The sequence below is a fragment of the Pseudonaja textilis genome, chromosome 14 (genome assembly GCF_049901715.1).
Source record: "Pseudonaja textilis isolate UNSWEBS1 chromosome 14, rPseTex1.2, whole genome shotgun sequence".
In the NCBI taxonomy this organism is placed as follows: Eukaryota; Metazoa; Chordata; class Lepidosauria; order Squamata; family Elapidae; genus Pseudonaja; species Pseudonaja textilis.
The window spans coordinates 4272789-4297682 of record NC_142003.1 but is presented as its reverse complement, the minus strand read 5'-3'; the positions used below and the strand labels follow the sequence as shown (position 1 = coordinate 4297682).

The following is a 24894-nucleotide window of genomic DNA, read 5'->3' as shown; positions in this document are numbered from 1 at the left end:
TTTGAACGTTGCCATTTGGTTTCTTAATACAGCTTTACATTTTGTGATAAAATAAGTGCATCTGCATAAACTGTGTCTCAGAGATGGAGGGGAGAGATTTTGGCTTCTGCATTTCAAGCTAGACATTCAGAAGGTAGCAATATTTTTAAATGCAAGAGATTTCTAAGCATTTAAACCACCAATAAATTCTTATGTATTCAGGCCCTGAGGTGTTGCTATGTGTTTTAGAAAATTCCTTTACTTGTTTCCCTTTTCCAGCATGGACCTATTTTTCTTGCTTTGCATTTTGCAAAGATTTTAAACCGTGCATAAATGCAAACCCAGATGATGATAAAATAGGCTGAATTTTCTTGTAAAAAAAAAAAAACCAAGATTTTTCAGTGGAAAAACAAAAATAGAAAGTCAGGCCCTTACATTATCAGTACCTGCAATCTCCAGAAGAAATTCCCAGTGACAGAATCACCTGAACTGCCAAAGGATGATAAATAGAGGTACTGGTATCTGGAGAGGTTATAACTTGTGTTTCTTTCAAAATTGAGCACAGCAAAATTCTGGTAAATCTCAAAAGGCTGACATCTCTCTGCTGTTTGTTTAAAGAGAAAAAAAAAACCCACAGGCTTCGAACTCGCCCTTTGTGAGAATTCAAACTATCTGTAAGCTAAATGCTGTTTTTTATTTGAATCCGTTAATCAGAAAGAGTTATTCCTTAGTTAAAATGGCCTGTGCTAACACCTCCTAGGAGGAAGTTGGCACAACGATACAGGTAGTCCTCAACTTATGACAATTGGGACCCAAATTCCCTTCACTAAGTGAGGTTAAGTGACTCACACCTGATTTTATGACGGTTTTTTGGCCACAGTTCAATGAATCACTGCAGTTAAGTGAAGTATGGAGTTATAAGTGAATTGAACCAAATCATGGGATGGTGCTGGTGTAAAATGTAGAGCAGCCACTGTGAGTCATAAATCATGGCTTAAGGTGACGTTTGTTCACCCTGAGCAAATGGAAGAGGACTGGACTTAAGGTGATGTTTGCCCATCGGAGCGACCAAAAGATGCATGGACTTCAACTCCCAGAAATCCCCAGCTGGGGAATCTTGGTTTGTACTCTGTGCAAAGCCATCATTTGGCTGAGTTTGGGAGAAGATCCTATCCCATCAGTAGTGTTTCTCAACCTGAGCAACCGGAAGGAGCATGGACTTCAACTCCCAGAATTCCTCAGCTGGGAATTCTGAGGGCAGCCACTGGTTCCCCAGCTGGGGAATTCTGGGAGTTGAAGTCCATGCTCAAGTTGAGAAACACTGGCTGATGGATAGGATCCTTGCCCAAACTCAGCCAAACTACCGCTTCGCACAGAGTACAAACCAAGATCGCACCTATTCGGCTTTGTGAAGACAGTGGAAGGGTCCAGGTTATGCAGAGCATCGTGGCTTCTCGCTAACCAGGATAGGTGGTGCTAAGCTGCCCTGGGATCCCGGTAGCCTTCACAGGATGATCCTGGCTTGTGACACCAACCCCAGCTGTGGCTACAGCCCCAGAAGGGCGTATCCCGCCTCCTTCGCGGACTACCACGCCCATCATCCCCAGCGCCAACATCCCCCGGCAGCCGCTCGCTTCGCCAAGCGGGGTGGGCGTGGCCGAGGCCGGTGGGCGTGGCCCTCCCCTCGCAGCGCGAGCCACTTTCGAAACCCAACGGCCGCACCGGGGAGCGTGCGCGCACGCGCCGACGTTTTTCTTCCCCTCCCCTCCCCTCAGGAGAGCGCGGCGGCGCTTCGAAAGGCGCGGGGACGCGCACGGCCGGCCCGTCAGGTAACGTGGGGAGGGGCTTGCGCGCTCCCGCTCTCTCCCGGTTCACTTGTTGCCTCGGTCGGCCGTGGCCGCGCGAAGAGAGGAGGGGGGTGGGGGGGGGCGCGGCCACCGGTTCCCCGCCATGAAGAAGGCGGAGCAGCTGCGAAGGCTGAGGCGGGGAGGGGGCGGGCGGGCGGGGGTGGGGAGGGGGCGTATAAAGTGGGTTTAGTCCCCCTCTCCCTCAGAGGAGGGTCCCGATCCTGACTGGGGGCGGAGGGGGAAGGAGGAGACCCCCCTCCCTCACGGAGAGAGAGAGTAAATAATACCTGCAGGTGAGCGAGAGGGGCGTGTGCAGGTGTGGATATTTGATACCTGTCCTATTACCTAAAGAGGTATGCGTAATACAGCTGAAAAATGTGTGTGTGTGTATGTATATGTATGTATGTATGTATATATATATATATATATATATGTACACACACACACACACACACAAACATACATACATATATATAAATAATAGCAATCAGAGTTGGAAGGGTAGGTCATCTAGTCCAACCCTCCTGCCCAACAGGAGACCCTACACCATTTCTATATGTGTGTGTGTGTACATATATATGTGTATGTATGTGCATATGCATATGCATATATATGTGTGTGTATGCATATGCGCATGTGTGTGTGTATACACACACACAAACACACAGGGAGTCCAACTTAGGACCACAATGGAGCCTAAAGATTCTATTGTTAAACAAGACATTGGTGAAGTGAGTTCTGTCCCATTTGATGGCTTTTCTTGCCATAGTTGTTAAGTGAATCAGTGCAGTGGACAAGTTAGTAACATGGTTGTTAAGTGAATCTGACTTTCCCATTGACTTTGGTCGTCGGAAGGTATATATGCAGACACACACACACCACATACGCACCTTTTATATATACATAGACCAGGTAGTCCTCAACAACAGTTCATTTAGTGGCCTTCCAAAGTTACAATTGCACTGAAAAAGTAATTTAGGATTGTTTTTCACACTTAACGACCACGGCAACAGCTCCTTGGTCACATGATTTATATTCATATGTTTGACAACTAACTCACATTTACGACAGTTGCAGCCTCCCAGGGTCATATGATCAGCTTTTGCGACTTCCAACAAGCAAAGTCAATGGGGAAGCCAGATTCACTGAGCGAGCGTGTTGCTAATTCAGTAACGGCAATGATTCATTTAACAACTGTGGCAAGTGAGGTTGTAAAATGGGGCAAAACTCACTTAACAAATGTTTCACTTAGAAACAGAAATTTTGGCCTCAGTTGTGGTTGTAATTTGAGGACTATCTGTACACACACACACACACACACACACACACATGAGTCAGCCCTAGGAAGTGGAGTGGCAAACTTCTGACAAATATTTCCAAGCAAAGTATGACTCAGAAACACTCACCAATGCACTTCATGTGTTCATCTATATTCCTATACACATACACATTACTTACCTTTAGAGGCATAAATGAAAGTGTATATTCTCTCTTTATTTGCCATCTCTTTTTTTTTTGCTTGCCATTTAGCTTAATTAATTATGCATTATAGGTAACCTATTACCAGAGGACTCTGGTAATAGGCAATTTACAACATAATCCCTCTTCCAGCTTGGGTCAGAATTTGCTATCTGATTATCCATTAAAAGAACTGCACTGCCAAATATTGAGGGTTTCAAGGTAATTTGTGACGGAAGCAAGAATAATTCATTTTCTTTCTTAATATATGTTTGCTACCTCCTGTGGCCTACTTCTCCCTTTTGCTCTTTGTAATGCATACATCCATTTTCTTCTGTTGACCATGTTATAATCGATTACTATTGATTTATGATGCCTTGTCTGTAGGCTTTCATGCTGATATGTTTCACTTTTGTTTAATTTATTTTTAACCTATGGATTACTGAAAGGTTTGTGGGAGTTCTACGTTTAAACAACAATGAAGTTATTTCAGTGCTGTTTAGTCCTCCTCCATTTCTCTTTTCTTGCTCTCTTTTGTAATATATGGGGTTTTTTTGGACTAACAATGTTAACAAATTTAATGCATCTCAGTAATGTACATACTATATGTTAACATGTTTATTTTTTCCCTTAATCCTGTTTTTCCCGCTTGATACATATTTTTAAAGTTTCAACTTTTCATTTCTTTTCATTTATTTAAGATTTGTAACAATGATGGTTCTGGTTTTGCCTGTTGGCTCATTATTTATCTTTTATATCTTGTGTTACTGAAAAAGGACACATGCCTACATTTACCTCTGTTCTTTTTAGTTTTATAAACTATTTTCAAACAAACTATAGATATCCTAAACAAACTTTTCTCTCAATTCATGTTTTTTTTTAAAGTCACAGTTTGCACTTAACAACCAGCACACTTAAACTGGTTATCAACCCACAAAATTTGCAAAATATATTAGTTTGGAAACTGCTTAAACAGTCCAGCTGTACCCAGTACTTTAAGCCCCCCAAAATTTAGTATATTGTTAAGAATTCATGTGCTTGGTTTAATAACTCTAATAAAAACTGTTGGAAACATAGCCTGAAGGCAGAATGTGTATCTTTTCCAAAAGTGGTGTCAGATTTAGTTATTCAAGCAAGCATATAACAGCCAGTGATGGGTAGAAAAATTGGTTTTCTATTATTCACCCCAAAGTCTTGCAGCGGAATAACCTCTGACAAATACCCAAGCTGAAATGGAGCACCCTCACTTTATTTTTGTTAAGGAGCATCTTTGTTTTACTAATAGAACATGATATGAAAGATAAGAAATAGGAGATTTTATCAAGTCAGTCAAAAGGAAGTTTTCTAAGAAAAATAATTGAATAATCCTTCGTAGCTATGCAGTTTATATTAATTTTTCCTTGCGGTGTAACAAAGAAACAAAACTCTTGAAAAGGGTCTATAACGTTGTAACTTTTTGTTAACTCTGCTCTTGTTTTATCCTTGGCTGTGTTTTAAATCTGTTTTACATTCTATTCCCCCCCCCACAACTATGGTTTTAGCATTTGTATCAATAAACCACCAAGATTCACTTGGATAATGAGATGGGCAGGGTCTAAATTTGATAAACAAACCAGGAAAGTTATTTTATCCTTTGCTCCCCCTCACATGAGAATGTGGGGGATTGTTAGTCTTGCAAAGTTGTTCCAGGCTCACACAATTTTACTAGTGTTTTGATCTGAATAGCAACAGCTGGTGCCTCCTGTTTCCTTGGCAGATAAATGCCCACACCACTAAAAAAACCACCAACGCTTATCTGTACCTCCGCGTCTCCATGTCTTTGCTCCAGAGCAGGCTGGGGGCAGACAGCTGGTAAACAAAAACAGCATTCTGTTTATCTGTACTTGGGGATTTTCAAATGAAACGAGGCCTCTGATAGCATTGATGCAACAACCTTGGCTTGGCATCTTGCTGGTCGCTGCTGGCATAATTCAGTGAATAAAAGGCAGTTTGCCAAGATGGGGCATCTGTGCCAGGCGACACATGGCGATTTCTGCCGTATTAATAGCTGATTTTTCTAAAAGGTTTTCAGAATCCTTTTAGGAGTCAGGAAAAGCAAGAGAGTCGCAAAGCGGAGCTTCTTTGGGACTAGGTGAAAAACTTCACCAGGTGAGCAACAGGTGGCAGAAGTGAGAGGTGTGCTCCGGAAAACTGTTTTTTTCATTACCACAACAAGATATAGAGTAGTCTGTACAAACCACAAGGTGGCTTTGGAATGAAGCACCACACCTTGGCTGAGTTCAGGAGCTTCGTTGTGTGAAGCACGATGGCCCTATCCATATTTAAATATTAAAATTTAGCTGTAGCATTTTGTCTAACACCAGCTCCTGTTTGTGCAACTAGGAAAAGAGTTAGAAAAATGAATAGTTCCAAAATGTATGGTGGGCAGAAAGTGTTCCTAACATTAAAATGGCAATTTACATGGATTAAAATGGAGAATTTTTGGTGATTTGCATGGATGACAATGTCTGGAGATTATTTAGATAAACCCTTTCCTCATATCAGCATTTGACTCTGTATTTTAACAAGGGGATCCTTTCAAAGTGACTCTGTCATAGAAGGTGTAATGGAATTGTATTTCATAGGACTCCCAAAATGGGAAAAATCACATGTTTTATCAAAAACAGCAACGGTTCTGATATAATCCTTTTGCCCTGCTAATTTTTCCCCTCTTTTCCAAAACATTGCAATCACTGGATTTTGCAACAGGACTAAATCAATAACAAATGCAAGAAGGGTTGATAGGATCTGTGGCAGTACGTTCTTCATCTTTTTAGGAGTTTTCCACATCAATTGATTTTATTAATTTTTCAATTTTATTGCAATTTATTTGCTGGTTGTGAGCTGCCCAGAGTGGTTGAGAGTCAGGCGGCATACAGGTTTAACCCATTATTATTGTATTATTATTATTATTATCATCATCATCATCATTATTATTTTTTTAAAAACCAAATTAAAGCCCTATGGAAACCTCTGTAGCTATAAGTACAGCCTTAGCAAACAATTTCTAGACTTTGCGTTGCTGGAAGGGAATGAAAGAGTTAAGTGCAGTAGGCTGGCCCACCTCACTCAGGCCAATCAATTTGAAGCCTGGCTGTGACTGACAGGGAGGAGTTCAAGAGGCTGGATTAAATTAGATTTGATCCTTCAGGCTTTGTTGAAGCTGGGAAGCCATTTTGGGATTCTGCAGGGTGGAATACAGGAGTCTGAGCCTGCTGTCAACTCTCAAAACTTCTTCTCAATGATCCGGCTGTGGCAAATTCTGCTTTAGGAAAAAAATGCCACACTGAGGCATCCCCGGTGCCTTCTGCCAGGGTGGAACCATGCTGGATTTGGAAAAGTTTCAGGTTTGAACTGTGGATGCCCGCTGCAGTTTACTGCTGGCTGGGCAGAACTGATCTCTCCTCCAGCAACTTCTTTTTAGCCCTGTCAAAGCAAGGATCTAATTTGCTTGCTCAGGTTAGCCAGGCTTGGTGAGCAGGTTGCCCTTTTGTTTTTAACCAATCGGGAACCTGCTTTGATGCATAAAACAATTGACAATTGTGTCAATCACACTGGCTTGCGAGAATCCTATCTCAGACAGGATTTATCTAACGTGTGCATCCGATACTACGAGTTGTTTATAAGAGCCAGGTTCTGTTGCTAGCATTATGAGCAGAATTGCAACTCTTAAGTTTGGAATATTTTTTTTAAAAGGCATCTTATGTGTCGGAAGGTGTTTTGTCATTGGGTAGTCAAGTCCAGGGAATAATGCAGATCAAGCTTGCTGTGTGCTAGATTTGAGTCCATTCACATGTGATTTATTTTTTATTTTGGATGGTTGTGTTCATGCTTTCAATTGATTGTTCTGCTTTGCATTAAGCTCTTGTTGTTCAGCCTGTTGTAAATTAATAGCATTTCACACAACAATGTGTGAAACAGCTGCAAAATGTTAGATATTCCTTGTCTTGTTAAGAACTATTGAGGCATCTGCCTGGGGAAGTGAGTTATTCAGGCTAAATAAATGTATTGAATAAATAAATAGAATTCAGAAATTAATTAGGTTGTCAAGTATATCCTTAAAATAGCAGCCAGGTTCAAAATTGCAGGCTGCTTGTTACTGTTTGGATTAATTCTGTTTTAATGTGCTGTATAATTTGGTTGAACTTGAGGATTGCCTTGGGATGCATGCTTGACGTACCACACTTTGAAAACACCCACATTTTTTTTCAAGAATACATTTTAAAACCGGTGGTGCGCTTTGATCATTGCAGTAATAATATTTCCTCCACTTTCCAAATGGAATCAAGCTTTACTGCTTAGTCTTACATTCTGTATTATTGCAGCAAGCAGAGCCACAATAATTAAGTTATTTTCAATTTTCTGAGACACCCTGATGTGCAGTATTAGGTATTCCCATAAAACAGATGTTAGCTGTGCAGTGCAAGGAAAGTGGAATTTGTTTCTTAGTTCAGCATTGTGATTATGCATACAGCTGTGTCGTTTTCACGTGTTTTACCCCAGCCCCTGCAGTGAAACACGGACGGAAAAGGATGTCCATGGTTCTGAACTTAACAGATTTATAACGGCTCTGAAATGAAGCACATAAGTTTTGTTGATAGTTTTGTACCACTTGGTTATATTTTACATATTCCGCTTGTGCTTTTGATTACTTTTTTCCCAATAACCCAGACCTAGAGAGTAAAACTGGGAGTAGAAAAACTTATCACATAAAGCTTCCCCTCTTTTTTTTTTTTTTTAAAAAAAAATGGCTTGTTGGGCCTACTGCCATGTGTGAACCAACCATTCTGGGTTTGGAAAGCCTCATTTAGTCCCCAAAGCTGACCTACTGCATTATTTGCCTATTATGGTGATACGGAAAAGAAATAGAAATTCTTTGCCGGACAAAGTGAGCTCTGTCAAATGCTGGCCCTTGGGGCAGTTCTCCCTTGAAGATTTGAGCAAATGAATTGCTTGAACCTGATGGCCTGTGACAAAGAGGGGGACAACCTATTGTCCAAAGCACCTGAGGGCAAGGACAAGAAGTAACATATTATCAAAAAGAGGTCCAACCTAGAACTAGGGAAGGAATTTCCTAAGTGTGAGAACAATTAATCAGCGCAATCCGTGCAAATTTTGAGAGATCCTTTGTTTTCCACATGACGTGGTTGTAATCTGGACCAATCAATTTATTTGTAACCAGGATGAATTGAGTCTCACGGGGGAAGACCACAACAGCCAGAGATGAAAGAAACTGTAATCCAGCAAATTGAGTTGATGTCAGTTTGGGGAATATGACCTAAAATCCAGGCTTCTCATATTTATGTCAACATCTTCAGAAAGACTTCCATGACAGCACATTTATATTCTTTAAAAAAAAAAAGATTCTGTAGTCTTAACATCATAATGTTGCTAGCTGAGGGGATGTTCTCCTTGACTATCCCAAGTTGGCGAGTCAACTTGGGATAGTCTATGTAGTAGTATGATTGTTCACGTAGTCCCCCTTTCTTCCATAACTTCCCACATGTAAGATCTCTGTCTTCCGTAACTCAACCACTGCTCCAATGGAAGTCAATACTTACCACAAAAGGTGAAAGCTTCAGCTGATGGGGACTGCCAGTAACTCCTCTGTATACACAGTTCAACTGCCAGATTGAAAAAAAGAATGAAATATATTTTTGTTTTGGATTCCTGGCAGCTTCCCAATTTCTTACAGTAAGAAAACAGTTTTAATAGTTAAACAGCTTGCATGCAAATAATAGCTACGAGCTCAGTCCCTATCTACAGTTTGTGCTTCTGCCAATTTAAAAAAACATTCCTTCATAGCCTAATATTTCATATGTGGGCTTCCAAGAAGAAGGGAGCAGCTGTCGAGCATCCAAGTCCAAATTAGATCTGTTGATGCCATTTTGTTTGCTAAGTAACCGTGTCTCACAGCTATGTTTAGGCTCCAGGGAACCATTGCAAAAAACCAGATATTACCATTGTTTCTAATATTCCTGGCTCACTTGTGGAGGATGTTGCTTTCCAGCCTTGTGAAAGTCAGTAATATTGGCCTTCTTTTCAGAACCCATTCCCCGTGACTTCCCTTCATCCCTGTGGTTTTGAAGGCCTCTTCGAAGAAACCAGTTACTGTTGGTCCTTTAGTTTGATTTGAAACCAGAAGTGATAATGACTTCAAAACTATTCAACTCAGAGCAACTTTGGTAGTAACAGTGGTAACACAGGTCCAGGCAGAACTTAAGCTGGTGTACCCAGCAGATATGGAAGTTGTTTCCAATTGCTGCGTTAATTTGGAGAACTGTTCGAGGCCTGATTGCAGGAAGCGTCTCTTATTATGTCTGTGTGGTGCATCTTAAACTGCTTTAGTTCTTTAAAAACATAATTTTGCTAATTGTAGATTTGCTGTTTTGCAAGATCATTGCTTTATGCATATCAAAACAATGGCCTGCTTCCTCCAAAACTTCTTGAGTTTTGAAGAACCTGAAAGAAATAATCCAGTTGGGCGGGAAAGTGTTTTATATCACTTTCTAGAAATGATGCTGAAATCATTCTTGTAGCTGAAGTATTAGAAGATTTATATATTTGCTTAGGAACAGCCTTTCCCAACCTGGCCACCTCCAAATCTCTTGGGACTCTGTCTTCCAGTCTTCCCTATCTAGTATGACTTACTGGGTCCTCCAAAACTTCTAGGAAGTTTATTTCTCTGAAGATAGAGAAGATCCAGCTTAGGGTAAGGTGTAATATTTTCATATTACAGCCATGCAAGTTATTATAATTTTACTGTAGAATTCTTGACCAGTGTACATTTAGAAACAGGTTCTCCAAGTTGCTGACCTGATAAATTTGAAACAAAATTTAAGCCACGTTTGGCTTGTTGTTTGAGCACCAAAATCTGCCCCTAGTTTTGGAAGTGATTTGAGCTTTGTCCTTTGGACAGATTCACATCATCATTATCCTGTTTTAACGACCCCATAATCCCTTGCGGGGTGGAGTCTAGGCAACTGAATGGAGCTAGCAGAGTGTTTTAATGGCCAGATGCCCTTCCAGTCGCCAATGTGGAGTTTTGTGCAGCAGATATATTCTCATTGTGCCCAGAGAGAAAAATACCTGCCTCAACCTAGGATCGAACTCACAGCCTCCTGAAAGGCGTTTTGTTCCACTCCCATCGCATTTGGAAAGCTGCATTTTCCCCTTGTTAAAATTGTGGTTGGGTGGAAGATAATGAACCTGGATTGTAACCGAAGCAGAGTTTGAAAGATGCTATTAAGCTGTACTGTTTCACCAGTTTTAGGACAGATGGCAAGGATGGATCTTTTTCCCCACTGTGATGCCTGAAACAAAAATTGAATTGTTCTCCAATGAACACCTCCGTTTCTGAGACCAAATTAGAACAACGGGGAGTGATGTTGTTTTCTTAATCATGGGTTTTGCAGCCTGCTTGGCATGCTGGTGAAAGCATCATGGAGACTTTTCAGATTCTCCAAATATCTAGTTTTGCTTTCAAATTGAAGATGAAAATTGGCCTCTCGCTTCAATGCCATTTTCTTTAGACTAGGTGTGTATGCTCCCCTTACGATAATTTTTCCCCTGGTTCCAGTGCAGAACAGGAGGTCAGGGGTGTTACTCTACTCTTGGGACTTTAATTATTTGCACAATGGTAGTTCTCCCTTTTAAGTACTCAACTGTCCTGTGCAGCTTTTATTTTTCTCTTTGCGTGTAACCTCATTTGCATTTGTCTTTATTGAGTCCATTTACACATTACACATTCCATTTATTTCACAATTATTCACTGGATATAACCATAATGAGTTACCGTCACACCGCCAAGCCCCAAATCTAAGTTTGATGCTAAGCCCAAATCAAAGCCAAGGGACTTCAAACTTTGTGATACCGCAACCACCTAAAATGATCAGCAACTTTGCATAACTGCTCAATGACTAAAAGTTAAGAAAACTGATGTGGTGGATGGGTGATTTTGGCATTAGCCAAAACTAAATGGCTAGCTGGCTAGATTTGTAAATTTATCCTTCTCTTGAAACTAATTTTGGGAGCAAATTCTGATAGCATTCCCCATTTGCCTGGGCAAATTTGATCAGCTTTAACAAAAATCTTGTGAGGCCTTTGTAAAATGCCCACCACTCCTTTCAAAGCCATGACCCACACTTTTAAGAACCCCTTACTCAAACTACTACTCAGGACTAAAATGCAGAAAGACTCAGGAGCTGCATTCTTACAGCTCAAAATTAAATCAACCTTTCCTTTTCTTTTTAAAGGATGCCTGAGAAATTTATGGAAGATAAAACTGTCCCTCAAAGTGTCAGCATGTTTCCATCATAACATTTAATATATTTGTATTTGTTTCCTAATGCTTTACACTTTAACTGAGGTACAGTTTGTTTTAATCCTTTGGAATGTGTAGCTCTATTCTCTCCCATTTTCTTCCAAAGTTTGTTGTTGTTTTAATTCACACAATGAGAATTCCCAACTGGGATCTGTACTCTCCTCCGATGACCAGTGCCATTTCCTATGGCGTAAACAATTAAAATAGCAGCATATATACATAAAACAAACCCTAAGGAGCAGAAAAACACAATTCAGTTGTATTCCTGGTAGCATTTAAAACAGTTTTCCCCCGCTCTACAAACGTTGAAGATATCTTTTTCTCCCAAGGACTAAGAGGAGCCAATTTCCCACAGCAAATGCACAACTTAAAAAAAAAAAAAACATTTTGGGAGTGGGCTGCTTTAGTTGTTTGCAGATTTTGCTAGTCAAAGCTTTAAAAGTCAGTGGTTTGGCTTAACATTTTGCCCTAGGTTTTCAAGCTGCACCTCAGATGATATTTGATAGTTGTGCAGTAATCGATAAATGAGATCTGATATTCAGTGTTACATCAAGTCTGAAGCCATAAAAGGCTGTTCAATTACATCCAGGGCGTGACACTGCCTTGAAGAGTTTTCACGGGCGCCAATCAAACAGAAAATACTTCATGAACTAGTTCTCATCTTGAAAGGTAGCTTCCAGAGTTCAGGCCATTGAAATCCTAAGCTGAAACAAATTTCTAAAATACAGGTTTGGCAGTGTTTTGGTCTTTCTCTGGTGAGATCTTCCATGCTTTTCCAGAGCACGAGTGAAAAAAAATGTGGATCTGGCAAGGTGGGACTGTCTCTTTAAAACTGAAAGCTGAGCCAGCGCCTTGTCTGTTTATTCTTCGGGCGCTAAGCAAAAGTTGTAAACAATTTGGCCTTTCAAAAAATACACCATCCCTTTCTTTTGACACAGCTCTCTTGATTGGTACAGTTTCTTGATGTGGAAAATAAAATCTCAGTAATGTTATGCTTGGATAAATATTTAGAAAATAATATCTTCTTTAGCAAGGAGTGCCAAATTGGGGAATTTCAGAGCACCACCGTCTAGTGATTATAAATGCAAAATATAGCCAGGATTGTAGCATGGCTTGTTATTATTCTATAATAGAGTGGATAGAAAAGAGACAACATTAGGAGGGAGGAAAGAAAGAAAGAAGATAAGAAAGAAAGAGGAAGGAAGGAGAGAAGGAAGGAAGGAGAAGTGAAAAAGGAAGAAAGGGAGAAGAAGAAATAAGAAAGGAAAAGAATGTTGAGATTCCTGTGAGTGTTGATAAGGAATATCTAACATTGGCAGTTGCATATAAAACAGGCACGCTCTTTCAGATAGTGTCATGTGTGCATGCGTGCATTTTTCCCCCCTTTCACCTTCCCCAAACACAAACAAGGCTGGAGGAATCAAGAGCTTTTCTTTTTTCTCTTTGTCTCTTTTGAACTGTTATAGCATTGGGTTTTCGCCCTTTTTGCAGCATGATTTGAAATAGCAACCATGGATTTCTCACGGCTTCACATGTATAACCCTCCCCAGTGCCTGCCAGAGAACACTGGCTATACTTATGCCCTCAGGTGAGAAAGCTGAACTATAAGGATTCTTGTGTTGTTCTGTGTCTTGTGGCTTCTGTGGTACCTTTCAAACCCAGGCATGAAACTCCCAAAGTTGATCGCAAAGCACCGTCCGTGTGCTTTCCGTAGAATCGAAGGAAAGTAATTGGGGATGTGTATATTTTTACAGTAGATTGTATAGAAGCAGAAGCTATGATTAAGAAAGACTTTTATTAGTCACCATAAATCAAGAATTTTGCGACCACACCCAAATAACATTGTTTGAGTTGTACGCGCAAGGAGGAAGGCATGCACAAACAACCAGAGAGTGGACATTATATAAAACCAAATGGAAAATAAAACAATTAACTGTCCCTGCAGAGCAGTTGCATAAATCAAGGCGTTACAGATTAAAAATCATACCATTTGGGAACTATTTGTAACCATTAAAAATAAAAATGGCAATCCGTGCTTTATGAATCATCTGAAAGCTAAATTTGAGGTCTTACGAACCTCTCTCTCTCTTGGTTGCCTTAAAGATAAGCTGGAAGCTTTTTTGATGACTTTTCAGTTTTTAACTGTACACCACCAGGGAGTCACTGTGTGGATAAGAAGGATGCTCTCTCAATTTGATGAATAATAGTATATTGTTTGTAACAATACAATTCTTAACATCCTCGCTAAAAATCACAAGGGCTTTATTTATTTGTTTGCTTGTGGCTTGTTTATTCATTTTCACACCGGCAAGTCTGGGTGGTCCACCACTCAACACAAACCAAATAATACCTTGATAAACACAAACCAAAGATGGTACAAACCAGGCCAAAAGGCTGGACAACCATGGTTTAAAGTAAACCAAGGTAATGGCCAGAATAAGCCTTCAGGAATGATGAACCACAAAATTTTAAAATTAAAACTTCCTTGGAATAGTGATAGACATTTGCCACTTCCTGTTTCTTCTAATTATTTTCGGCAGCTTCCATATTGCAGTAGCTAATATTAAATAAATTTAAATAAATACATGAACCTATAGTTCTATGTTGGAAGGTAATACGCAGGGATACAGTAGTGTAGTATATCAGCTGCCATGGTTACGAAAGAACCAACAAATATAGATCCTGGTGAGATGCAGGTTGCAATCGTACATAACAGACAACGCAAAACATGTCTGTCTTTTCTTGCAGTTCAAGTTACTCATTGACCGCTCTCGAGTTCGAGACCGCGCACAAGTTAGACCCCGTGTTTGACTCGCCAAGAATGTCAAGGCGCAGCTTACGTTTGTCTGCAGCGGGATATGGGGGTGCTAAAGACGATGGTCTCTTCGGAAGTGGCAGCACCTATGCTGGGAAAAAGATGTTTGCAGATCAGTCACCCCAGTAAGCATTTTGTTTGCTACCGACCATTCTTAACGTTATCAATTCCTCAGTCCTCTGCCACCGAATGTTATGTATGTATGTAATGCACTGTGCATGTTTTGTGGTTTCTGTGCAGCACTCCGAATTTCTGGGAAAGTGTGCTAGAACATCTCACTGTGGTTTGGGCATAAAAGTGGGGCAAGGTTTACACACATTGAAGTCCTGGGACTTTTGAGGAGCTTAATCTCAGATGATACTCCTTAATTTACAACAGGGCTGTCCAGGGAATTCTGGGAATTGAAGTCCACAAGCCTTAAAGTTGCCAAGGTCGGACACTCCCGATTTAGAAGTGACTTTTGCCTGATTTTAGTGGGCCTCACTTCTATGTTTAGAATTCAGGACGCTCAGAACTGGAGCCCCAACATTTTCTAGCATTATTTCAACAAGTACCTGGATCTCTGATGGCTTCTATGGAGATGCTCACTTCCTGGATGACGATGGTATATATGGTCATGATTTGCCTTTTGGACCGCAGGCCATAATTGGTTCCCACTATGTTTGATTGAGCCAAGATTCCCTTCATAGTATGACACTAAAATGCAGAATCCAAACCCTGGTTTATATTTCCACATTATTCCAGCAGTAGAAACTTAACATGCCTAAGACCCTTAAAAGATTAAGAGCAAGAAGGAAATACTGATTTGTGATTTCTTTTCCTGAAAAATCCATAGCAACACCGGCACTATACAACAGAGGTCTTCAAACTTGACAGCTTTAAGACTTGTGGGCTCTCAGCATTCCTCCTCCAGTCATGTTAGCTCAGGAATTCTGGGAGTTGAAGTCCACAAGTCTTAAAGTTGCCAAGTTTGAAGACCCTTGCTATATAGTATTAGGAGTGCTGGGCTGTTGATCTGAGCTCCGAGTTTGGCATCTTGGTTGCAAACGTTTCATCACCATTCGAGGAGACGTTGTCAGCGTGCTTTGAATTGTGCTCGTTTGTCCGAACACTAAATCCCTTTTTATGTGATGCTATATTGGGAGTGCTACACAGTTCTACTGCTTCTTTCAGTTCTCCTGTACTCACAAATGTTTTTATTTTCCTGCATTTTAAACCTGTTGGGTTTTGCCTGTTTGCATCTCACTGTTTCTTTTTCTATTAAGGATGATCAAGCAGCATAAAACTACAATGAAGCAGACGAGTTCGGTCAGATCCACCTCAAGGAGAAAAATGCTGGGCTCTGCTGCTTTCAGCCACAGTAGTTTCAGCAGCCGCACAAGTGATGGGTCTTATGTCTCAACCTTACTGGATGAGTCTTCAATACAGGAACAAACAGCTGTTGACCATTTCTGGGGTAGGTACCGACTCTTGGCACAACAGGCTGCGCAGCTATAATGGCATGTGTGAAAGACCTTGGGAGATGGAACAAAGAACTGCTTCCTAGGGAAAGGTCAGCTAAGAGAGATGGTAGCCCACAGCTGCATAATGGGCAGATGGAGCAAGAGGCTCAAAATTGACCCTCCCCAATTTCTTGGGCTGCAAAAAAGACTGTGGGAGAATTAGACTTTCAGACGTGCAAGATTCTGTTGATGTGATTTTACAATAAAGTAGAATTAGCTTATCACCTTTCCGACGTTCTCTGATCTTATCTAGTAAGGCTGACAACATCACTTGTACATTATCTTGAAAATGTGCTTTGGAACGCACAAGACTTAGCTCTGCCTGCAGCTCCCGAAAGCAAAATCATCTTTTACAAAGTCATCTTTTCCCCAGGATCAAGCCATGGTTTTAAAGGGCATCTACATGACTCTGAAAACATTCCGGCTGGTTTGCCCTGTTCAGCCCAGTGCCTACTTCCTCCAGTGTAAAAAGTGCAGGAATGGAGTTAATTACCAGTCTGCAGAATCTCTACGAAATTGTTGCTAAATCATCAGGGGAGGAAATGCTTTAATATGCCTCTAGCTTAGGTGTAGGATTCCCTTATGTCGGTTAGAGAGATACATTTTATCTTTAGTAGTGTAGATTAAAGTTTATTTTAACTACAAGTCTGCTATTATGAGTCACTGTTACAGCAAAAAAAAGGTAACAAAACGTGTGCTTTTCCTTAGATTGACTCCCAAGAAGTCACACTGCAAAATAAACAGATTTGTGTTGCTTTTCCATCAGGAAATGTAACTTGTTAGATAACATAATGGCTACGTTTGGCATGATCTTAAAACCATCCTGCTATTGCCCTCAAAGTATGAAATTCTCCACCTCTGCTTCTCATTTTGTGTTTTTAGAAATAGCAGAAATTGTTAGCTTGTTGACCTCCTTGGACTCAAACCATTTGTCTCTTCTTAGGTCTGGATGACGATGGAGACCTCAAAGGTAATCCGGCTTCTCTGTTTTCACTTTGATGGCTTTTCTTCCCACGCCAGCGGATTTGGTTTGGTAGATGTGCTTTTGCAATTCAACAGGTGGGGATATGACTTCCATCCAGGCCAATGGTGATATTGCAACAATGGAGAACCAGGCTGAACTCAGCAATGGCTACACCTGCAACGATTGCAGCATGCTTTCCGAGAGGAAGGAAGCCCTTACAGCCTACTCATCATCCTCCATGCCAACCTCAAGAGTTTATTCTAGGGATCGAAGCCAAAAATACAAATCCAGTAAGTATTCCTTCTTGCCGCTGCACATAAATAAAGTATTGGCAGAGTGATAAAGTCATGTGAATTTAAACTCAAGAAACGAGAATATTTCTGGCTCAGGCTTGAAATGAGAAGTTGGTGCTCTCTTGAGCTTGGTTGTTCCCTTGCGGACGTTTCATTACCCAGTTAGGTAACATCATCAGTGCTAGAAGAGAGTGGGGTTTGCCCTTGTATCATTAGTGTTGTGATCTGGTTTGGGTAATGAAACGTCTGTGAGAAAACAGCCAAGCTCAGAAAGCACCAAGGACTCTTCAATTTAAATTCAACAAGGTAACTTCTGCTAGTCTTTCAAATCCAGAAGAAGTTTCAAATTTGTTCAGTTCCAGAATTATATTTTAACACAGGAAAGAAGAGCTACAGACGAACCCTTAACCTCCTGTTTGTTTCCCCTTCCTTTCCCACTTCATTTTCTGTTACCGAACTCTGCCAAACAGGATTGCAGGCTCACGATATTTGGCACGTCAGTTTTGGCATCCTGCACTGGCTGCATTTCCTTTTTCCCCTCCCACCTTCTCCGTCACTAGATAAAGAGAGGAAAATAATCATATATCCCGATGCTTTTTCAATAGGGGGTCTCCTTTACTACAGCAGTAAGGTCCTGCGAGCAGCCAAGCACGCCTCAACGTCTTTCATATATCTCATAGTACAGCTGTTTCAGATGGTCTTGCTGAAACTGGGCTATGATTGTACAGGTACTTTCAGTTTTAAGCTTTCCTTAAGCTCTCTCCATCCACCCTGCACACCTCAAAGGAAACGGTTCCGTAGTGTCTCTTCAGATATGCACCTACAACTTCAGGGTATCTTTTGATGCTGGCTGCTTTTTTGCACTCCTTTCATTTTCTCGGGAAGTAACACTATGCAGCACTGTGGTGTTGGATCCTCCTTCTCTCCATTTCTTTCTTGCAGTGATGGATGATATGGCTTGGAACAAAAAGAGGAATCTTGGTTTATGGAACTTGGTCACTTAACTCCTCAACTATGTTCTCTTCACCTTTAAATCCTGGATTTTCTTTCTTTGGTGTCTTGCACTGGGTGCTTATAATATATATGCTTACTTTAGCCATACCCGACCTGCTACTTGCTTGTCCCTTACATTTTTAAACGTGCATCTATTAAATTTGGCACACATTCCCAGAAGGGATATATGTGTGGCTTTGATTCTTGTGTCTTTTCGGTGGACATAGATTGGGATACCTTGGAACCCTTGAAGCAACAAGCATAGCACTCTCTTAACACGACGTCTCATTTGGCAGAAATCCAAAGAATTATGTCCTTAATATCCATGAACATTTTCAAATTAGTTTTTTTTTTTACTAGCTGCTGCTTTGCAGGGAAGAATATCGGAAGAAATAGCATGGTCGTTTTGCAAATTCTGTTTGATTGGGCCAAGTGCTTGAAAAGGGTCTTTTAAGTCTCGCTTTGCCTTCCTCTTAATCACTTGTTTCCTTCAAGATGAATTTAATTCCTTTTTTGCTATCAATTGTCTGCAGGAACTAGGAGCCTATTAAAAAAATTCTCTTTTTTAACATAAAGGGGCCCTGTATAAAATGGACTCTTCTCCTTGGGAAAAACACAACTTTTTATACGAGGCCACTTCATCCAGCTATCCCATAAGCACCTCCCTCATGCAACCAGCAGGTGCTTATACAAGTACAATCTAGATATGTAAATATTCACATTTAATAGGATTTCCCCCCCATTTCCAATAAAAGGATTGTGTCATCCCGTTTTCCTTGTCAGAACCCTGTTGGCTGACAAGGCAAAATACTGCAAGAATATATTTTCAATAAACATAAAGGCTCGAACAAGATTTATTATAGCAAAACCGTGAAGCCCTTATAAAAAAATTCCAATGACTATCAAGCACAAGCTCTATTTATACTATAGTGGATATTCAAATTTCTTTAACTCCCCCCCCACACCCTGCTTTCTAAGAGTTCTAGGAACTATTTTGGGGGGGACAAAGTATCTCTGTTCTTTGTTTCAGTCATCACGTAATACAGTATTAGGTTGCTTACTTTTGACCAGGTGAGACCTAATTTAACACACTCCTTTCTCAGGTATTGGGTGGCAAATCGCTTTGATGGATAATGTTGCTTTCCCTGCTACTTTGTTCTTTGCTTCTGAACATTAAAAGGAAAACTTTTTAAAAAAAACATACTGGGTTTACCTCAAGGCTATTCTTTCTCTCTCTTTTTTTTTTCCTCTAGCACACAATACAATTTAGACTCAATTTTCTCTCTTGATCTCTGTTGCAGCTCACTCTAATTACTGTGGAAGCATGAATGTAAAAGACTTTCTCAGGGATGAAAGCCACTTGGGTATGAACGGAGAGTCCATGTGTAAGTAGAGCTTCCCATTGTTTTCAGAAATAAGCCCTGGTTAGAATTCCAGACGTTGCATCCATGTCCCATTGGTCTTGTGGAAGCTGGGAAAACTTTGCATGCTGGTTGCAATTCAGCACGTTGTACTTTCAGGGAGCTTCCATTATTGGCTTGGTTCGTCTCATGCACAACTCGGAAAAGCAGGGTTTTTCAATAGACATGCAGCCATCTGTGAGATTTAGTTTTAAAGAACGTCCGAAGCCAAGATTGCCAGCCTGAAGCACAGAGGCTGTCAGTGACCCAGAAGCAGAATTTGTGATAGGCCTACACAGGATGGAAAAGGCTTTGACTCCTGCTTGCTCGTCCTCCGTGCCATTGTGATCCCCAGTTGGGTAGAGGCCTTCAACGTTCCTAATCCCCATTTCAAGACGAAAAACAAGATTTGAATGCAACACAGCTGTTTCAAACCTGGAACAAAACACACACAAAAATTCAAACTTGGATGGGCAACTCAAATTCAACACTTCCACTTGTTTTGCACCCCTTTGCTACCTCCTGTATTGGCAACATGTACTGGCGGGTTGGGAAGGGGTTATCGATTGTCCAGTCACATGCAGTGTGTGACACTGCCTCAGCAATAGACAACTGGCCATGCGTGTCTCACACACACAGAGACACATACACACCCCATTAAGATTTAAGGACTGTTTGGAAAGAAATTCCATTGATTTATTTATCAGTCAAATGTATTGGCCCGCCCACCTTACCGCAGTCATATTCTGTACTGAAAGTTTGGTCTCGCCATATTGCATTGCACAGTTGATTGATGAATGTGCTCTCTATTCATTCCTCTTACCCCCCCAACCTGCAGGTGATGACTGTAAGGGGAAGATACACCTTGAAACATACACAACAGCGCACTTGCAATCCTCACGGTCCAAAAGGATAGCAAGAAGCTTGTGGCACATCTTTTCTTACCCAGGTTGATTTGCACCGCTTGGTTTTTATCATTTTCTTTCCTTTTTTGCCTCTTTGCCCTCATAAATGTTGCAGAAGCTGTTCCCCACCCCCCCAACATTAATCTAAAGCAGCCAAATACCTCAAGAGTAGCATTTTTTCCAACTAATACAATTCATTAAAAGTCACAAGCTGCAGATGCTGCTCATTAGATGCATGGGGCAAGAGCTCTAGATCACCCCAAAGGGTGCTTTTTCCAAAAGGCAACTGGACTTCCTTGTTTTGTTTTCTTTTGTTTTCTGTTTTGTTTACGTTTCCTTCTTCAATTAGAACCAGTTCATTTGCTTTTTTTGGAAAAAGCATCGTTGGGACAACCACGACCTGGGTGTTTGAGAATCTCCATGGACCGAGCCCTGGATTCATCACTACCGTACTCCATGCATCTGATGATGTGCCTCACTTTCAGAAAAGCTTGTGCCTTTTAATAAAGTTTGTAGTCAGGAGGACCTCCCTCTGCTACTTTTGGATTTTCACCATCATCTGAATCTCTGCATGGCTAAATTTGCATAGATTAGATCGAAGCTTCCCTTGAGAATTGTGCCATTTCCCCAGAAGCTGCCTGCCAACTCTGACTGTAAATTTACACAAACCTACACAGCCCCAGCCTTATTGGTGAGGCAAGGTCATTCTTAGTCTACATATGTTGCTCAACCATAAGAAAGCCAAACAATGGTTCCGCAGAGGGGTTAAAAATAAAATAATGCATTAGAGGATTAAAAATAAAGTAATGCTTAAGGGAATCCAACGAAAAGCATAGAGGAAGCACAGAGGAATTTAGCTTTTAGCGAAACAGGACAATAATATGTGCGCCGTCTTTGGTGCACTCTGAGCTTGAGAGTTTTCTTGCAGACATTTCATTACTGAACTAAGTAACAGCATCAGTGCACAGATGAAAGTTACCTAATGAAACGCCTGCAAGAAAACCATCAACTCAGAGAGCACCGAGGCCCCCCCCCCCCCCCACGGTTCAACACTTTCAGCTACAAACATTACCTTCTATCCGATTAAAATATACTTAGGAGCTGCTGGTGATCTTCTATCCCTGAGTTATCCTAGACGGAAATCAAAGTCTGACCTTGGTTATTTTGATGTTTTTGTTAAATCAAGCAAAATCAATGGGTGCTGCCGCCTATCTTGGTACATACTTTAAAAAGTGGTTATTATTGCATCCTTACATTTAAAGATTGAATTCTAGGGAGGTGGGTAGTGGGGTTATAGGGCTTCTTGCCATTAAGAAGAATTTAGAATTTGTAGCAAGCAAGAACTTTTTGGGGAGGGGGTCTCTCAAAACCTGTTTTGTATTTTTTAAGAGCCAGAAGGTGTAACTTCATACAAAGAGGAGAGAGTGTTCCTGTCAAATTGGCTGTTAATAATGTTAGCTCTCATTTTCCTCTGCCCAGCTGCTCGGGTGTCATTTTTTTGTTTGAACGTGGATTTAATTGGGCGTGTGGAAGTGCAGAGGGATGGCTTTGACTGAAATCCCCTTTCTGTGGCCCACCTTCACACCCCATCTGTGTCGTACCAGGTTACTTCTTACTCCATATGTTGCAAAGAATGAGGACAGCAGGATGGCTTGTGACCCAGAAGATTTTCTCTCTCCTTTGGCTGGCTGTTGTGGCCCCAGGTTACTCCTGTGTGCGTGTGTGGGTGGATGCGCACGCAAGCTTTTCGCATGAATAGCCTTCCTTTTGATCCCGGCGTCTTGCGGGAGATGTGAACCGCTGATTAACTTGAGCTCACGGGCTTTGGCGCAGCTTCAAACAGTGCATTTCCTATGTTGACAGCAAGCCTTCTCCATTGGGTGTTGTCAGGACACACCTGGTTGGGACAAGGTGGAGGGAGAGAGGGAGAAAGATGCCCTTCTGGTGGGCAGAAGGGGTGGAATAGAACCCCCTTTTGCGGAGAGCTACCCGCTGATCTTCCTGCATAAATTCAGCCCAGTTTGGTCTCACAAACACACACACACACACGCGCGCGGGCGCACCCAGCTGGCTTCCAACAAGTAAAGTCAATGGGAGAAGTTGGATTTGTTTAACCACCACACGATTCACTTAACAATTGCAGTGAGTTGCTTAACCCTGGAGGTGGGAGGAAGGTCATAAAATCTGGCACGGCTCACTTCATCGCTACCTCACTTAGCAACGGAAACTGTGATTGTAAGTTGAAGATTATCTGTCATACAAAAACTATATGGAGACCGCTGCAGTTTTCTCATTTCCCTCCATGTGCGTTAGCGGGTAGGAAATGCATCTTGTTTTAAGCGGCTCTTTTTTTTTTTTTTTTTTTTTGGCTTTTCTGTCCTTGCTTGCTTGATACCGAAAAAGGGGGACGCATTTCTCTTCGCCCTAATTAACAACAGATAATGTCTTATAACAATCCGTGGGCTTCCTGTATTCCCAAACGGGGAGCAAATGCTCACTGCCAACAATTTGGAGAGGGAGTAAAAAAATTCTGCAAAAGCTTCGGCAATCTGATTTCTTCCAGCTTGACCTTCTGTCAGACGGGCTTCTACTGCGAATGCAACAACCTGCGCTGCTAATTTAAAACGACTAAATTAATGTTTAAAACCAAATTCCGTGCTGCATGACTTTATTATATCTGTGTCGGGAGTGTTCTGAGCCACTAATGCAGAAAACAGCATAAACGTGCTTATGAATTGGTGTTGTTTTTTTCCTTACAGTTGCACGTATATCGTCACTTACAAAAATGTTCCTTCTCTCTGGAAACTTCTGTCATCTAATAACCTTTTCTTTAACCCTCCTCTCTTCTTTCTTCCTCTCCCGAGCCAGTTGTTTTCAAACTGTATCTCAGGGAAGCTTGAGCGAAAAGATCAATCCAACTGTCCGCCATCGTAGGCCATTAGCCTGCAGAATGTGTTGGTCATGTTCCAAAGAAACCCCTGGGTGAACCTGGATGGCAGTGAGACCTTGTAGAGCCGGCTGGCATTGCTGTGCCCTTAATACATCTTGGTCTATGCTTAGCCATTCTAATCTAGTGGTTAAGTCATGAAACTAGAAACCGGGAGTTCTAGTTCCACCTTAGCTATGAAAACAAACTGAGTGACCTTGGGCCAATCACAAGGAGATGGTGATTCCTAGTCCCGCCTTAGGCATAGAAGTCAGCTGGGTGACTTTGGACCAATCACCAGGAGACTCTGAGTTCAAGTCCCACCTTAGGTATGAATGCCAGCTGGACGACTTTGGGCCATTTACCAGGAGACTGGGAGTTCTAGTCCCACCTTAGCCCTGAAAGCTAGCTGGGTGACCTTGGGCCAATCACACACTCTCAGCCCAATTTGCCTCACAGGGTTGTTGTTGTACGGAAAAGATGGAAGGTGCGTTGTATATATTTGCCACCTTGAATTATTTGTAAAAATAAAGGAAGGAGATAAATTAATAAAAAATAAGCAGGCAGGGGAACGATGAAACAGTCCATGACATCACAATGCAAAGCCTATGACTTACATACCTGAGTCCACTTTTAGAACCCCAGAACATCAAGGCAGTGTTTCCATGGCGATGTCCTCACACCTGCCTCTCACCATTTTGCCATCTACGCAGCCGTTTATGGATGCATCCCTGCCCGGATTTGGTTGCGGCACCTCATGGCTCCTCCTGGACAGCGTTGGGCTTGATCAAGAAAAGCTTCCCCGAGGATCAAAAACATTTTGAAAACAACTGCGCTGAAGGATCCTCGGCATTTCTCGCTCATCTAGGCTTTTTCCTCTTCATTTAGGGAAAGCAGCCACAAGGGCGTTCTGGTGGCTTGGCACTGGATGGTATCAGCTCGTGACCCTAATTTCTCTGCTGAATGTTTTTCTCCTTACAAGGTCTGTAAGCGTTTTGTAAGGCACAGGTTCTCGTGCGTTGGATTTTTTTAAAAAATGGTTCATTGCAGACCCCACACGCTGCTTCTAATCGTAAACTCCAGTTAATCCTGATGAGAATGCGCTCCAGTGGGTTTTGAGGGGTGGGACGGACCGTTCGCTACAAAACTAAGTTTGATTTAAATTTAATAAAATTTCATTTCTGGAGGCGCCTCCAATGAGCAGCACTGGGAAGTTTTGGGAAGGACCACTGACTTGACTGTTATTTATTAAGCCACCGTACATAAAATATTGAGACAATTAATGTCAGTAATGGACAATTTTACAGTGCAGTTCTTGCAATTTGTTTTCCAGATGTCTTCCAAAGATGTTCAGGTTGCTTCTGTTCTTTCTCCCCCTACTTTTACTGCTTGGTGAGTAAACAGGTATTGAGAAAAAGACTCTAATATCTTACCTGTGAGGACAATTTAG

General features: G+C 41.4%; 1 protein-coding gene across 23 annotated transcripts in view; it reads left to right on the top strand.

Annotated features, from left to right (window-relative positions):
* The first annotated feature begins 1653 nt into the window (after positions 1 to 1653).
* Positions 1654 to 24894, top strand: part of SUN1 (Sad1 and UNC84 domain containing 1) — a 33301-nt gene continuing 10060 nt past the window's right edge. The window contains exons 1-12 of one of the 23 annotated variants that reach the window (XM_026723730.2): positions 6465 to 6670; positions 13138 to 13234; positions 14395 to 14586; positions 15727 to 15917; positions 16907 to 16933; positions 17023 to 17217; positions 17826 to 17948; positions 19515 to 19598; positions 20452 to 20562; positions 22123 to 22221; positions 24333 to 24426; positions 24778 to 24836. In XM_026723730.2, coding sequence (XP_026579515.1) covers positions 13158 to 13234; positions 14395 to 14586; positions 15727 to 15917; positions 16907 to 16933; positions 17023 to 17217; positions 17826 to 17948; positions 19515 to 19598; positions 20452 to 20562; positions 22123 to 22221; positions 24333 to 24426; positions 24778 to 24836 — 1252 coding nt within the window. In that variant the 5' untranslated portion in view covers positions 6465 to 6670; positions 13138 to 13157. Of the gene's footprint in view, positions 1809 to 6464; positions 6797 to 13112; positions 13235 to 14394; positions 14587 to 15726; positions 15918 to 16906; positions 16934 to 17022; positions 17218 to 17825; positions 17949 to 19514; positions 19599 to 20451; positions 20563 to 22122; positions 22222 to 24332; positions 24427 to 24777; positions 24837 to 24894 lie in introns of those variants that run through there. The other 22 variants (XM_026723729.2, XM_087942027.1, XM_087942026.1 and 19 more) reach the window with 22 other exon arrangements.